The 17,902-nt window shown below is 34.6% G+C and overlaps 1 protein-coding gene across 1 annotated transcript; it reads left to right on the forward strand.

The window, feature by feature from the left end:
- Nucleotides 1–1,782: 1,782 nt before the first annotated feature.
- On the forward strand, nucleotides 1,783–16,696 carry LOC125659404 (COP9 signalosome complex subunit 6-like). The gene is made up of 10 exons (XM_048891073.2): nucleotides 1,783–2,072; nucleotides 5,020–5,151; nucleotides 7,728–7,816; nucleotides 8,008–8,070; nucleotides 9,386–9,433; nucleotides 10,303–10,417; nucleotides 10,719–10,811; nucleotides 11,648–11,748; nucleotides 13,327–13,395; nucleotides 16,432–16,696. The coding sequence occupies exons 1-10, from the start codon at nucleotides 1,916–1,918 to the stop codon at nucleotides 16,501–16,503; spliced, it is 939 nt and encodes a 312-aa protein (XP_048747030.1). The 5' UTR covers nucleotides 1,783–1,915; the 3' UTR covers nucleotides 16,504–16,696.
- Nucleotides 16,697–17,902: the final 1,206 nt, after the last annotated feature.

The following is a 17,902-nucleotide window of genomic DNA, read 5'->3' on the forward strand; positions in this document are numbered from 1 at the left end:
CTAATTCCATATGCTTTCATCTTTCATGGGGAACTTTGTCGAAAGCTTTCATAAAGTCCTTGTATACGGCATTTAGTATCCCTCCTTTGTCAAGTATGCTTGTCCATCTGTCAAGTACTTTCAATAATTGTAGTGATGTAGATCGACCACCCATAAATCCAAACTGTTTGTCACTAAAGAGGTTAAAACTATCCATATGGTTGATAATCCTCTTTCTTGTAAGTTTTTCTAGAGTCTTACATAGGATACTAGTTAAGCTCACCGGTCTGTAGTTGGATGCCAACTTTTTGTCACCTTTCTTAAATAATGCTGTGATTATTGCTTTTTTCCATGTTTCTGGTACTATTCCAGTGGTGAAAGATTTGGCGGACCTGGAGACTTTGTAATATTAAAGTCTAATAGTAGTTTTCTAACCTCCTCTTGGGTAATCGAATCATCCGTGTTAGTATTACTTCCAGCTCTTTCGTTCATATTTGGAAGATTGTTCTTATCCTCTTCAGTAAATACACTGCTAAAAAAGATTGTTAATATTTCTGCTTTGTCAAGGTCACTAGGCCTACTTGCTATAAACACATTTCCATCTACTTGTTTGTCGTGTAATTCTGATACTCCACTTTTAGACTTCCTTTTAGAGTTTACACCAAAAGTTCTTACTGTTTGTCTTTGCTGCTTCTGCTACTTGTTCTTCCTTCTCCTTCCTTTCCTTGTGGGTAAGTTTTTTAACCTTATTTCTGGCTTTACAATACTCTCGGTACTTTTCTTTACTTTTATCCTCCATATATTTCCCCCATAGTCTATGCTTCCTTTTAATACTATGCACTGCTTCCTTACTAAGTGGATAAGTTCCTTTTGAGTTTCTTTGTCTACTTTTTGGTATATTTTTCTCTATTCTAAGTCCTTAAACTCAGCTTCCCGGTCAATATCTAATTCATTTCTAAGTCCTTAAACTCAGCTTCCCAGTCAATATCTAATTCATTTCTAAGTCCTTAAACTCAGCTTCCCGGTCAATATCTAATTTATTTCTAAGTCCTTAAACTCAGCTTCCCAGTCAATATCTAATTCATTTCTAACTCAGCTTCCAAGTCAATATTTAATTCATTTCTAACTCAGCTTCCCAGTCAATATCTAATTCATTTCTAACTCAGCTTCCCAGTCAATATCTAATTCATTTCTAAGTCCTTAAACTCAGCTTCCCAGTCAATATCTAATTCATTTCTAAGTCCTTAAACTCAGCTTCCCAGTCAATATCTAATTCATTTCTAAGTCCTTAAACTCAACATTTGTATTCGAACTCCAATACAGTGATCACTGGATCCTGAGGGATCCGTATACTCAATGTTCATAATGCTATTTGCATCATTAACAAATATCAAGTCCAATAGTGAGGGCTCATGGTCAATCCTAAATCTGGTATTCTTGTCAACCACTTGCTGGAGATAATTATCTCTTAAACATTCTAGAAATTCACCACTTAAACGATCGTTGGAGGACCAAAAATTCCAGTTTATATTTGGAAAATTGAAGTCTCCTGTAATAACAGTGTGTGTATACTTCAAGTCTCAGGCTTTGTTTATCACATCAAATAATGACTTTTGAACGAACTATTTACTTTACTTTCTATATTTGATTTATATACGTATATCTTTATGTGTGATGTCTTTTATAAGTTCAATAAAACACTACTAACACGTCGAAATAGTGCTTCGGACAGACATACATGTACTATAGCACTGTTCGTGGGTTCACGATTTACGCATCGGGGATAGAATACGGTTTTAAAATTAATTCTTAATCGGGTTCGGAATTATTAAAATACAGAACACAGGAAAATACAAACAATTTTGTCAAAATCACTTTGATTGAGTTTGAGCAGGAGTTTGACCAGGTTGGAGTGTTTGCCATTTCCTGTGTAGAAATGGCTGGTAAAATGGAAGTGGACAGTCCTAGTGGAAGTGTGATGGCGTCCACAAGTTGTCCAGGCAGCGTATCTGTGTCTCTTCATCCACTGGTCATCATGAACATATCTGAACACTGGACTCGAGTCCGGGCTCAAGAAGGAAAACCAATTCAAGGTACATACATGATCGTAAGAGAGAACTGATTGAAGATTCACGTGTGGTCAGATGAATCCAGTGACAGTATGCAACATTTATTTAGGTATACTTATTTTAGAATACTGAGTTTTGGTTTATCAGATCCAGTGAATGTCCACATTTAATAAAATCTTTCGACATTCTACAATACAAAAGGCCTATTTTTATTGATATAAAACATGCACAAATATTGCATGATCTAAATGCATTCTATGGTTAAAATGAGAATAATTATTTTTGTACTTTACACTTCCACTCAATCAGGCTTGTTGTCTTGGGTTATTGTCACAGGTGCTTGTTTCATAGACTTGGTAAGCTATGCTATTTTAAAACACGTGTTATTTAATAGCATAACTCATGAAGTCTATGAAACAAGCACCTATGGTTAAAGTGGTTGTAATATAGCTGGAAAAAAAAAATTAAAAATCTTAATACTGTTTTGCCTTCATTTTCTGGCATTGACACGGAGTACCTATGCTGTCTCTCGTTTGCGTTAAGTGGATGTATCTTGGAACCGTTTTGGGTGTTTTTAATGCTGGTAATTTACCATGTCTGTAAATTACCAGCATCCTCTAGCACAAAGGCAGTAAATTTTCCTGCCACAGCAAAACCAATCACAAGACCATGATGTTGTCTTTATCACACATTCACATGCATTAAAAATCAAATAACTCGTGAAGGTTTATGTGTTATTATTAGTCAAACTGTAATTCCATGATGTCAGGGCTCGCAATTAACATATATGCCCGTCAGTCTGTGACTAGTTAAAAGTCTGGCGGATTGACTGACATTTGTTTTAGTCAGTCCGATGGGACTGGTTAGTTTTCTTAAGCTTCATTTTGGAATATATACTTTTGAAATTTTACACACACATTTGGCATGCTTCGATCTGTAGATATCAGACGAATCTGATTCTTATATATATAAATCCCACATTTAACTGTTACAATATTGTTTGAGGCATATTAACGTAGTTCCACACTCCTGTGACGTCATAAGATTTAAATTTACAAAGTCAATGATTTAATGATTGGAACATAAATTTTGTTGGAGTCTTTTTCAATAGTTATTTTTAAAAAATTGTCAGCCATAAAGTATTTCAAAAGTCTTAGTTATATTTGAATAGTCAATGATATGTTTCAAAATATTGAATCCAAGGACAATAACTCCGTTTTCAATAAATTATTTATGCGATAGATTTCCTTAATTTTTAACAAACATTTTACCAAGGTGATAAGGAATCATTATCTGTGTCTTTTCGTGAAATTACGTAAATTTTTTATCCATGAGTGATTTTGAATAGCTCAGCTGTATGGTGCCAGACTTCGATTTTTTATGGGGGTATACATACTTTAGAAGCTATAAATTTGAAATTATTAAGGAAAGGTATGGATTTTTTTCATAAATAACTATAATAATAGATGTACATCTACTAATATAAACAGAAAAAATGATATGTAAATCATGCTATAAGGAAGTTGTGTCCACATTTATTCGTTTTTTAACATTTTGGAGAATAATGGTAATTCAATAATTCTGCACTTATTATTCTAAAACTTGATGAACATATTGAAAATGACGTGTTTTAGTTATTGACATGTTTCTTGATAAATAAATGCAATTAAACAATTTTCTTGTTGTTTTTATTTTAAAATAACCGTTTCCAATGAATTTCATAAAATCTACATAGGGGTACATGACTTCAGTAGTGTCTGTAATGAAAATTAATGTGGAAATCCTTATCTAATTTGCATTTTTTCATTACTCTGAATGTTAATTTATTGATTCCAAACAAAAAAATGCTACCTAAACCCCAAAAATCCAGGACTAAGGACCTACATTAAGTTAAATTTCATTTTAATAACGTTAACAAAATATGTTTAATTATTTCTGGAAAACTGTTGGGCTGGTAAATTTTTCTGCGGACTGGTTGAAATTGTACCCCATCAGTCCGGCTGGACTGGTGACATAAAAAGTTACTTTCAAGCTCTGTGATGATGCCCCGATATTCATGATTTATCATGAAAATGCAAAGAATTTCAAATGAAATAGTACATGTATTAGCTTATGAATTTGATACAAAACATGTACTTTTTTTCTACTTTTCCATGTATCTATACATATAATACTGTACACAGTGTATTTGTGATACATGTGTTTTATTTGTGCATTTGATACTTCATGCATGTATCAAGCAATTCCATGCTGCTACTTTTCCCATCATTTCATGAGCATTGTATACATTCAATACATGTACTGTACTTTCTTTGGATTGAATATATATTGAGAACAATGGGAGATGTAGTTTCCTGATTCTGGTTTATTCTAATTTTGAGTCAACAACACAAAGAATTTTCAAAGCTTGGGGCCCAAAATTTAAATCATTGCGTTCAATACACCTGTTCTTGAGCAGTGATATAAGGGACATGATAATTTTTTTTCAGTATTAGGGACATTGGTATAATGGCCAATGATATATATAGAAATTGTACATCCATTTCAGTGTTGGGGGTTGTGATAAGTAAACATTGTGCATATATATTTCAGTGTTGGTGGCTGTGATTGGTTAACATTGTACATCTTTTTCAGTGTTGGGGGTCTGTGATTGGTTAATATTATACATCTATTTCAGTGTTGGTGGCTGTGATTGGTTAGCATTATACATTTATTTCAGTGTTGGGGGTTGTGATTGGTTAACATTATGCATCTATTTCAGTGTTGGGGGCTGTGATTAGTAAACATTGTACCTCTATTTCAGTGTTGGGGGCTGTGATTAGTAAACATTGTACATTTATTTCAGTGTTGGGAGCTGTGATTGGTTAACATTATACATTTATTTCAGTGTTGGGGGCTGTGATTGGTTACCATTATGCATCTATTTCAGTGTTGGGGGCTGTGATTAGTAAACATTGTACATCTATTTCAGTGTTGGGGGCTGTGATTGGTAAACAGAAGGGAAGGAACATTGAGGTTATGAATTCCTTTGAGCTGCTGTTTGATGTGATAGAAGGGGAGACAATCATAAACATGGAGTACTACAACACGAAGGAGGAGCAGTGTGCGTCATTACTAATAACATTTAAAGATATCAGACTCACTCCAATATAATATGATAACAATTTAAAGATATCAGACTTGCTCCAATATCTATAATAACAATTTAAAGATATCAGACTTGCTCCAATATCTATAATAACAATTTAAAGATATCAGACTTGCTCCAATATCTATAATAACAATTTAAAAGTATCAGTCTTGCTCCAATATTATAGCAATTTAAAGATATCAGTCTTGCTCCAATATTATAGCAATTTAAAGATATCAGACTCACTCCAATATAATAACAATTTAAAGATACCAGACTTGTTCCAATATCTCTGATAACAATTTGATAAAAGATGTCAGACTCACTCCGATATAATATGATAACAATTTAAAGATATCAGACTTGCTCCAATATCTATATTAACAATTTAAAGATATCAGACTCTCTATAATATCTCTAATAAACAATTCAAAGATGTCAGACTCACTCCAATATCTCAGATATCTGATAACAATTGAAAGATATCATACATGCTCGTTTTACAGATAAACAGGTGTTTAGTGACATGGATTTCATTTTACAGTTAAACAGGTGTTTAGTAACATGGATTTCATTTTACAGTTAAACAGGTGCTTAGTGACATGGATTTCATTGTACAGTTAAACAGGTGTTTAGTAACATGGATTTCATTTTACAGTTAAACAGGTGTTTAGAGACATGGATTTCGTTTTACAGTTAAACAGGTGTTTAGTGACATGGATTTCCTTTTACAGTTAAACAGGTGTTTAGTGACATGGATTTCATTTTACTGTTAAACAGGTGTTTAGTAACATGGATTTCATTTTACAGTTAAACAGGTGTTTAGTGACATGGATTTCGTTTTACAGTTAAACAGGTGTTTAGTGACATGGATTTTGTTTTACAGTTAAACAGGTGTTTAGTGACATGGATTTCATTTGACAGTTTAACAGGTGTTTAGTGACATGCAGTGATTGGGAAGGCCAAAATGGCCTATGGAACTATGGCCCCACGGTTCAAGTTTTCAATGGGCCATTTTCAGATTTAATGGGCCATCAACATATTTTGAATGGCCATTTTCAATAAATAGCAAATGAGCAGTGGAACATTATTGTTTTAATTGAAACTAAACCATGACCACGATCTTTTCCACCGCTCTTGAAAATGTGTCTTCTTTGTTTCAATGTCGCCTTCTCAACGATATAATTGCCTTTATCAGTATTTGTATTTGAAGACAGTCTCCCGTTTTTTTTCTCATTAGTATTTTTTTTTTCACTTTCTGTTGTTCTATATATGTCCTTGGACTTCCGAAGCTTAAACGCTAAAGAATAAGCATTTAAGAAGACGTGATGAGATGTGGTGTAAGAGGAGATAGTTTATTGAATAGCTATTTTGATTTGTACCTATTGCTTCAACCAATGAGATTCGGTGTATCAGAATACATAGGAATTAAAAATGAAAGTACAAAAATAAGTAAGTCGTACCCAATCCACTTCTAGAGAAAAAAACTTAAGTTATAATCGATAATGAATGCGCACTTTGGCACATGAATTAAATAATTTAATGCGCCAATTTTCACCTGAATGGGACTATGGCGCAGGGCGCATGGCTTTCCCAATCACTGGACATGGATTTCATTTTACAGTTAAACAGGTGTTTAGTGACATGGGTTTCATTTTACAGTTAAACAGTTGTTTAGTGACATGGGTTTCATTTTACAGTTAAACAAGTGTTTAGTGACATGGATTTTTATACCCCCCGCAACAAGTTGTGGGGGGGTTATACTGGAATCGGGTTGTCCGTCTGTCTGTCCGTCCGTCCGTCTGTAGACGCAATGGTTTCCGGACTCTAAAGCATTATCCTTTCCACCTACCGTCACCATATCATACATATGGACTACCCATGGGATGAAGATGTTCCCTATCGATTTTGGGGTCAAAAGGTCAAAGATCAAGCGCACTGGACATCGAAGAAGCAATATGGTTTCCGGGCTCTAAAGCGTTATCCTTTCCACCTACAGTCACCATATCATACATATGGACTACCCATGGGATGAAGATGTTCCCTATCGATTTTGGGGTCAAAAGGTCAAAGGTCACGCGCACTGGACATCGAAGTAGCAATATGGTTCGGTTTGTCATGCCATTTGTTTTTTACACTCAGAAAAGAGGTAGTTTATACCTATTACCAACACCCTTTGGGAGATTGGGGTAAGCGGGGGGTATTCTTAGTGAGCATTGCTCACAGTACCTCTTGTATTTTACAGTTAAACAGGTGTTTAGTGACATGGATTTCATTTTACAGTTAAACAGGTGTTTAGTGACATGGATTTCGTTTTACAGTTAAACAGGTGTTTAGTGACATGGATTTCGTTTTACAGTTAAACAGGTGTTTAGTGACATGGATTTCATTTTACAGTTAAACAGGTGTTTAGTGACATGTGTTTCATTTTACAGTTAAACAGGTGTTTAGTGACATGGGTTTCATTTTACAGTTAAACAGGTGTTTAGTGACATGGGTTTCATTTTACAGTTAAACAGGTGTTTAGTGACATGGGTTTCATTTTACAGTTAAACAGGTGTTTAGTGACATGGATTTCCTGGGTTGGTATTCCACTGGGGACACACCTACTTTCTTGGACATTAAAATCCACAAACAGGTAAGAGGCAAAATATTAAAAATTATTTAAATCATTGCAGCTCAAGATTAACATTATTTAATAATTAATGATTAGGTTGATGAAGTTTAGCATGGGTCTAGAAAATAATTCTCCATAGTTATTTGTGTCCTGTATTATGTAATTTTAACATTATTGGAGATGTCCATGTGTGTTTTTTTCTCTTTCTCCAGATCTGTCAAATAAATGAGAGTCCTATATTTGTCCGTTTGAATCCCTTGGCCAGACAGTCAGATGTAAGTACCAGAATGTTAAATAAACATGAGTCCTATATTTTTTCTGATTGCTTTTCCTAGCCAGACAGTCAGATGTAAGTACCAGGATGTTAAATAAACACAAGTCCTATATTTGTCTGATTGTCTCCCCTAGCCAGACAGTTAGATGTAAGTACCAGGATGTTAAATAAACACAAGTCCTATATTTGTCTGATTGTCTCCCCTAGCCAGACAGTCAGATGTAAGTTCCAGGATGTTAAATAAACATGAGTCCTATATTTGTCTGGTTACCTTCCCTAGTCAGACAGTTAGATGTTCATGTAAGTACCAGGATGTTAGATAAACACAAGTCCTATATTTGTCTGATTGCCTCCCCTGGCCAGACAGTCAGATGTAAGTACCAGGATGTTAAATAAACACGAGTCCTATATTTGTCAGATTGTCTCCTCTAGCCAGACAGTTAGTGAATTGAAATATCATATACTTGACAACTTTGGCACCGGGGAATATTTAGCAGATTTTTCTGTAAAAGTAGTTTGAAATCTTAGCATTTTACATATTGGCACAGTTTCCATTAGAAAGTATCATTGATGTGAATAGAAATTTTTGCACTTTTACTTTTGCCAAATCTTCCTCTTAGGCCACCTTCTAGTGCACCGGAATTACCCAACATATGGAAGACTGTACTCTAACTTTTGTTAAGCTCATACTAGACATAAATACTGCTGTTAAATATAAAGAACATGAGGGATAAAATATTAGACACTAATTGACTTGAGCTTGAAGATCGTGTGGTGCAGAGGTAGACACAGTGCTGAACCTAATGAAATGTTTTATCTGTGTCAAAGTTGTATATTTGTTTAAGTATTTTCCATAATCCAGTTTTGACTGCCACAGTGGTCTAGAGGTTAGAACGTTCGCTCTGCATGTGGAAGGCCGGGATTTGAATCCCAGCTGCGACAGACCTAAATTATAGAAACAGGTAGTGACAATTCCATCGTCAAGCGCTCGGCATCAGGTGTGAATGTCACTGGTCCTCGTAGATGACCTTAAAAACGGATGCCCCGTGTCACGGTACATGTAGGTGTGACACGCTAAAGAACCCTCACTTCTCATCGGCCATAAGCGCCGAGCAAGGGTCTAAATTTGAAGCCCTTCACTGGTCTTGATGACGTTTCCATATGAGTGAAAAATTCTCAAGAGAGGCATTAAACAAGATACAATCAATCATAATCCAGTTTTGACACTTGAAATTTTAAATTAAGAACTATGCAAACTAGTCAATATATCCTGATTTTATAGATCTTCGATTGAATGTGTCCTTTCTCTTTTACAGCTTCCAGTAACAATTTTTGAGTCTGTGATAGACCTGGTGAACAATGAAGTAAGTACATATTAAATTGATAAAGAAACATTATATGTTAAGTGAAGTTTGATAATTTAAAAATTTTCTTTTCAAATGTAGCATTTTCTTTTTATCAGAGAGGATATAAAGTAAAATTGACAGTGTTTATAATTGCTACATATTAGGTTGTAAATTCTATTCATTCCACATCAAAAGATTAATGTACAGTTAAGTTTGATCAGAAGGAACCTGAAAGTTCCACTGAGAGAATGTCTATGTGCTCACAGTTGTCTGTTAGTTGTCTGTGTTAGTTGTTTATGTTAGTTGTCTGTGTTAGTTGTTAGTTGTCTATGTTAGTTGTCTATGTTAGTTGTCTATGTTAGTTGTCTGTGTTAGTTGTTTGTGTTAGTTGTCTGTGTTAGTTATTTATGTTAGTTGTCTATGTTAGTTGTCTGTGTTAGTTGTCTGTGTTAGTTGTTTGTGTTAGTTGTCTATCTTTAATGATGTTGATATTTTGTTGACGAGTCATCATGTTGTTGATATGTCTGTGCAGGTCGTTTAATGATGTTGATATTTTGTTGACGAGTCATCATGTTGTTGATATGTCTGTGCAGGCCGTTGAATGATGTTGATATTTTGTTGACGAGTCATCATGTTGATATGTCTGTGCAGGTCGTTTAATGATGTTGATATATTGTTGATGAGTCTTCATGTTGTTGATATGTCTGTGCAGGTCGTTTAATGATGTTGATATTTTGTTTACGAGTCATCATGTTGTTGATATGTCTGTGCAGGTCATTGAATGATGTTGATATTTTGTTGACGAGTCATCATGTTGTTGAGGAATTGTTGATATTTTCATTATGATACCTTGTTTACCTGCTATATTGTTGATATTTTGTTTACAGGCCACTATGTTGTTTGTTGAGCTACAGTACACACTGGCTACAGAGGAAGCTGAAAGGATAGGAGTGGATCATGTGGCACGAGTATCAACCTCAGATACTGGGGAGGGGTCATCAGGTACATATAGCATGTATAAATAAGCCAAGTAATTAGTAACAGACTAAAAATCCACTGCATTAAAAGAAAAACTTTGTATAATTATTGAGTGTAATTGTCTTTTTGTAAAAGTATTCATTTTCAAATTGACAAGCATTAGAAATGGATTTTATTGTCAAGTGCTAGATATCATGGACTTTATTGTCAACTGTTAAGTATGGAAAGTTCTTACATACTTCATCAGAAAAAACAAACTAGATTATAACTATTTATCATGAACATTGTATAACACTGTAGATGAAATATTTTCTGATGATTACAGTGGCTGAACACCTGATAGCCCAGCACAGTTCTATCAAAATGTTACACAGTCGTGTGAAGATCATACTGGAGTACATCAAGGCAGTACAGGCTGGTATGTAAGAGAGATAACTCTTGTAGTTTAGAGAGTAAATTGTATTTTACAAATATTTTATGAGTGATATCATACAGTGCAAAGTCTTTTGAAATACTGTCAAACAACTGTTATCAGTATTTTGATAAATTTTATTCTCAAGCTAGCAGTGAAGAATTCAATCATGACTATTGATATTCAATTCATGAAGCAAAGACACTTAACTATACAAACAAATATTAATCTAAGTCTTCATGATCCTCATATATACAGCAGACTCATTACAGCAGGCTTATGTGTACAACAGGCTTATGTGTACAGCAGACTCATATGTACAACAGGCTCATATGTACAACAAGCTCTTATGTACAACAGGCTCATATGTACAACAGGCTTATGTGTACAGCAGACTCATATGTACAACAGACTCATGTGTACAACAGACTCATATGTACAACTGACTCATGTGTACAACAGACTCATATGTACAACAGACTCATACGTACAACAGACTCATACGTACAATAGGCTCATGTATGTGCAACACGCTCTTATGATGTTCAGCAGGCTTGTATGTGTACAATAGGCTTGTACATACATAGCAGACTTTTATGTTTATAGCAGGCTCATGTGATGTTCTGCAGACTTATATGTGTACAGCAAGCTCATATGCATGCTAGCCTAAGCCTTCCTTGTGAAGATAACCAGTTTTTTAAAATATGTTTTACACTGCTGGAGAGCTGTGTGATTTGTGGACCATGAAATCATGTGTTTCATGTAATATGTCTGAAATATTTCCATGAAAATGGGCAAATTATGTTTTTGTAAGATGACAAAACTTAAGTTCTATGTTGTAGGAGAGGTCCCAAAGAACCACGATATTCTACGCGAAGCTTACAGTCTCTGTTACAGACTGCCTGTTCTCAATACACCAAAGTTCAAAGAGGACTTCTATAATGTAAGATGATGTAATGAATTATGAGTTCAGAGAAGAGAGAGACTTGATTCTGCAATATGTCGAATGCTTGTTCATATACATTCTGTATGAATTCTTACATAGCATTACTTAAAATAAGGCAGTTTTAGTACAGTATTTTACGATCATCAAAATATGTCAATTGATTTGTTTGTTAGTTGTATTACATCCCATTCAAGATTTTTTCACTCATGAAGACAGAAATCATGCTTTTACTAGCCAGTTCCTAAATGTATCACCAGTGCAAAGTACAGTACATGTGACAGTGTGGAGTAATTTTATCTATGCAGTGAAACCTGTCTACGGTTAAAAAAGATTTATTCCATAGTTTCTGAGGCCCCGTCGCATCCATTGAATAGGTACCACATGGAATTTGGGTGGTTTTTTCAATTTATACATGTACATGTTTAGTTATGTAAATGAAGCACCTCTTATGTTATAGATATTTATGTAAAACTTTCAGAATGTTTTGATATAATTGTAAGTATCTTTTTGATCAATAATTATTGAATGCATACTCATTTATGCGTAAGAGGAATTTTAATAGTATACATAAAATAGTAACGTAAAACTTTTTTTTTTTTAATCAAAATTTCATCAGTTATTCTACATGTTCTATATATGAGAAAAAAAAGGTAACTCATTCTACATTCAACATAAAAAGGAAAGATATAAAAAATGAGAAAAATAACACCTGTCTGTCTCATCAAAATTTGAAATTTTTGGCCTGAGAAACTATTTATAAATTTTTTTTGGCCTAATCTGACATGCACTGGGAGACTAATATTTTGTTGGAATAAACAATGTAGCAAACAGTGAAAATGAAAATAAGGGCCGGACTGTGCAGTGATGCGGATTACACAGGTGTCGGTTTAGGCAGGTTTCACTGTCTGTGATCTTTACTCATTGCACTTGTAATAGTAATTAGGGAGAAAAGCAACAAACCAGAAAAGGATTTAAACCTGGGATCCCTGAATTTCTAGTCAAATACTCTACAAACTGAGCTATCTGGCCACCAGTGATCAAACCCATTTGACCAATTCACACTGAAGACAATACAAGAATTAACCTCTACATTAAATCTATACCAAAAAAAAAAAAATATATATATATATACAATTTTGTGAAGAGAATTTACTTAACTTTAGACAAAATCAAAGCATTCTGTTGATTTTCTACATATATGTAATCATAATGAAACAAAAGAGGTAGGGGGTACTAAGCTCCCTAGTATGACAACTGCAATAATGAACACAGAATTGTAAATTTAGTGCACAGCGATAATTCATGATTGTGCCAATAGTCACAGGCTTACGGTTATGCTAACTTATGAATAAGCTGAAATAAATACACAGTAATGCAGTATTTATACCTTGTCAAGGCATAAAGGAAAAAGAAGTATTCAAGCTCTGTTTTACGATTTTTTTCCCCCCATTAAAGTGTCATATTAACTAAATGCTGGTAAATGTGTAATACAGGAACAATAACTCTGTCTTCCTTACTCATCAGAAGTGTTTTCAACAATGACATTCATAATGTTTTGCTATTTTGTTTTTCCAGCAATGTAATGATGTCTGTCTGATGGCTTATCTAGGAACCATCACCAAGGGCTGCAACACAATAAATCAGGTCAGATTAATCAATTAGTCGGATTAATGAATTAGTCAGATTAACAAATCTGGTCCGATTAGAGTTACACTGACAAACATGCCCAGATCTTTGTTCTAAATATTATTTGTTTCCTTTCAAGAGTAGATACATGTATTTAGAAATAAAATTCAGTTTTAAAAATACATGAGGGTATGAACTGCAACGCTTGACACTGGCATACTTCATGAAAGCCTATAATTAGCAACGTGAAACGTCACAGTTCAAAACCTCATGTACAGTTTATATTCAAAATTTGTTTCCCATATTTACTTTCTACTTTCCATCGGAATTCCCAGTCATTGAAATAGACATACAATATTTATCAAGATTCATTCATATATTGTGCATTTATGAGGAAATAACTCTTGCACAATTTGTAAAAATAGCAAAGGCAAAAACTTCATGTGGTGGAAGTTTTATTCTTCCATTCGCATATTATAATTGGCTGGGTAGTATAAATTGCTATGCAATTAAGGACGATATTTTGGATTCTGCAATGGTAGCATCTTGCGATTTTACGCGAATATTGCTTTTAATCAGGGATCTGCTGTACATTAATGGTATGATGTGGTGTTTTTGTGGAGCTGTCTGTTGTCTGTATGTTCATTTGTCAGTGTCTAGTGGGAAGGATAAAACTAGTACTACATGTAATAACATTACGATAGTCAAATTCTCCATGGTGAGAAAAGATGCTTGTAATTTCTCAAGTTCAAAAGTCAAGGCCATACTTTCATTCTGTAATTATGAAGTAGTGTAATAAGGCTAGGATCATGAAACTGGGTGTACATGTTCCCCATGATGGTAGTGAAAAGTATGTGTTGAATTATGTTTTAGTTATCAGTTTAACCGAACATCAATTATTCATAGAATAAAACATAAACACTTCATATACTCACCTACGCAAGTGCAAGAAACTTTTTTTTTTTATTTTTTTTTGTTTTTTATTTCACTCAATCGACATACATTTGCACAAAAGTAGATACAAAAGAATATGAATATATTTAAACGTACATATATATATATCATAATGTTCATTTTCTTTTTAAGAGAAAGAGAGGAGAGAGAGGAGGGAGTCAGTTGACTAATGGAGACCATTTTTCCCAGTCCGTTTTAAATTTATCTAATTCATTTCTTTCCTTATAACTATCCTGACTGATTTGATACAATTGTTTGCAATCATTTATAAGGGCTTTAACTGTTAGCTGATTTTTTTGGCATCTATTCCTATATATATATTTTTTGATTATTATAAGTAATGCATTGTATGAACTGAAATGTTTTTGTTTTGTGTCACCAAATATAAAAGTTTTGACATCAAATTCTATTTCAATCTCCTTTGAATTGCAATATCTGATAAATTCTGATAATAATTGTTGTACTTTTGGACAATCCCAAAGTAAATGGTAAATTGTTTCGTCTTCCCTCTTGGGGTAGAGTAGATGTTGTTTATCGCAAGACATGAAAACTTCCTGATATAGTGCAGATTCAAGTTTGTAAAAAAAAAAACAAGCCCCCGGAGATAGTTTGGGGCCACAGTAGGGATCGAAGTTTTACATGCGAATATGTTGGGAAAATCTTTAGATATGGGCCAAGGTGACTCCAGTGAGTGATGTGGCCCATGAGCCTCTTTCTTTTCTTTAGGATGAAACAATTCAAATTGAATGAATGTTTTTTCAGGAATTATTATGGAAGTTCAAAATGTCATTAAGGACATTTCACTATGTCATTACAAGCAAATCAATGTGTCACTGCTGACAGTTCAATGTGTCATTAACAACAGCTCAATGTGTCATTGTGACAGTTCAGTGTGTCATTGTGACAGTTCAGTGTGTCATTGTGACAGTTCAGTGTGTCATTGTGACTATATATTGTGTCATTGTGACAGTTCAATATGTCATTGTGACTATTTGATGTGTCATTGTGACTATTCAATGTGTCATTGTGACAGTTCAATGTGTCATTGTGACTATTCAGTATGTCATTGCTGACCGGTCATTGTGACTATTCAATGTGTCATTGTGACTATTCAGTATGTCATTACTGACCGGTCATTGTGACTATTCAATGTGTCATTGTGATTTTCAATGTGTCATTGTGACTATTCAAAGTGTCATTGTGATTTTCAATGTGTCATTGTGATTTTCAAAGTGTCATTGTGATTTTCAATGTGTCATTGTGACAGTTTAGTGTGTCATTGTGACTAAATATTGTGTCATTGTGACAGTTCAATATGTCGTTGTGACTATTTAATGTGTTATTGTGACTATTTCATGTGTCATTATGACAGTTCAATGTGTCATTATGACTATTCAGTGTGTCATTGTGACTATTCAATGTGTCATTGTGACTATTCAATGTGTCATTGTGACTATTCAATGTGTCATTGTGACAGTTTAATGTGCCATTGTGACAGTTCAATGTGTCGTGGTGACTATTCAATGTGTCATTGTGATTTTCAATGTGTCATTGTGACAGTTCAGTGTGTCATTGTGACAGTTCAATGTGTCATTGTGACAGTTCAATGTGTCATTGTGACTATTCAATGTGTCATTGTGATTTTCAATGTGTCATTGTGACAGTTCAATGTGTCATTGTGACTATTCAGTATGTCATTGTGACTATTCAATATGTCATTGTGACTATTCAATGTGTCATTGTGACAGTTCAATGTGTCATTGTGACAGTTCAATGTGTCATTGTGACAGTTCAATGTGTCATTGTGACAGTTCAATGTGTCATTGTTACAGTTCAATGTGTCATTGTGACTATTCAATATGTAATTGTGAGTATTCAATGTGTCAATGTGACAGTTCAATGTGTCATTGTGACTATTCAATGTGTCATCACTGACAGATTTATCATTGCTGACCGATCAATGTGTCATTGTGGTCAATTCAAATGTGTCATTGCTGACATTTCAGACTTATGTTACAGAAATGTATCTTTAAATATTTTATCATCTGTTTTTGCATCCGCAATGATGAAATTAGAAAGGCTTTTATTATTTTTTTCCAGTTTGTGAACAAGTTTAACGTGATGTATGACAGACAAGGCATGGGGCGTAGAATGCGGGGACTGTTTTTCTGAGAACAGGGAACCAGTCAAACATGTGCTGAAGAACCAGTGGAGTAAAGAGCCTCGAATTCGTAAAAAGGCTTTGAAATCCAGTGCTGGATTCTGTGTATAGTGTTACATGTACGTGGCGACTGAATGCGAGGTCTAAGTTTGTGAGTGAGTGGACCGGTTGTTCCTTTATTATAATAAATGTATGTGAAGCGGTGATTTTTTTCTTCTTTAATTTCTTATGAAACTGTTGTTAATATTTTTATATGTTCAACAGAATTGGATAATCATTTGAATTTAGGGCACTGCTTTTGAAGGGAGAACACGTTGCATACAGGTGCGGATCCTGGAAATTTCATGGGGGGGGGGGGGGGGGTCCATAGATGGTTCCCAAATTTATTCACATGAATAAGGGGAGGGAGTGTTTCAGTATCTAATTCCACTACCGTACAGTGCTTGATTCTCGAGCTTCGAACCTCGTTTGAAATCAGCCAACCGCTTGTTATGTAAGATACAGGTACGCATTCCTATAGAAAGACTCGAGTTCTGTTAACATGGTTAATCTCGTAACGGGCCGTGATTACCCTAACACTTCAACTCGTCAAGTGCGTTCTGCCTGTAACCGTACAAGATATGTCTGTATGCATGAAATCTGTGACAGTTTCTTGACAAATCTTAACAACTGCGCACCACTGAAGAGGGGCGGTCACGTGTACTTGGTCCTCATTATAGACACTGATTGACAGAGGAATTACAAATCTTTACTTCACAGCAGGAAAATTAAGCCCCTAAAGTCTCTCAATGAATTTTGAAGTCCTTAGCAAATAAATGCTATATGTCGAATCTTTATTTCTTTGAAAGGAAAAATAAATGCATCTGTTGGAAACTTGTTTTAAATTACACTTTCTTTCCAAAGAAATTGAATTCGTTATAATACTCGAAAAGCACATTCAGAAGGCACTGAAGGAGTTAACGCAGAGTAAATGTATAATTTTGGGAAGCTTTATGTACAAAACTGGAGCTCTGTGTTGACAGCCTGATTATATTCATATCTCCATAGGTCCGCTTACATAGTTCGCTGTACTAGATACTCAAGATTATTATGTACAGCGCCCACAACCGCCACTTTTTGCGTTCTTCCTTCAAGAAAATTCGAAATTCACATGGACTAATTAAGTACTCAATGCTTTGTCTCTTACGGATACTTGACTTTCTGCATAGACACCTGATCAAGTCTGACTGACACCTGCTGCACAACCTTAAAATCTCAGCCATAAAAGTGAAGTGGGCCATTCTGAACGGTGCTTAAAACTCCAAAACGAGTTGTTACCACCTGCAGAAAATTGATCACATCATCCCTACAGCAAAGATAACAGAAAAACTGATCGCATCATCCCTACAGCGAAGATAACACAAAAAAGCT

Source organism: Ostrea edulis, chromosome 9 (genome assembly GCF_947568905.1).
Source record: "Ostrea edulis chromosome 9, xbOstEdul1.1, whole genome shotgun sequence".
In the NCBI taxonomy this organism is placed as follows: domain Eukaryota; kingdom Metazoa; phylum Mollusca; class Bivalvia; order Ostreida; family Ostreidae; genus Ostrea; species Ostrea edulis.

Excerpts from the sequence above, each read along its gene's own strand:
- LOC125659404 (XM_048891073.2), top strand. The coding sequence starts at position 1,916 with ATGGCTGGTAAAATGGAAGTGGACAGTCCTAGTGGAAGTGTGATGGCG. Across the intron at positions 2,073-5,019 it reads AGAAGGAAAACCAATTCAAG|TGTTGGGGGCTGTGATTGGT; the intron begins GTACATACATGA and ends CATCTATTTCAG. Across the intron at positions 8,071-9,385 it reads CCTTGGCCAGACAGTCAGAT|CTTCCAGTAACAATTTTTGA; the intron begins GTAAGTACCAGA and ends TCTCTTTTACAG.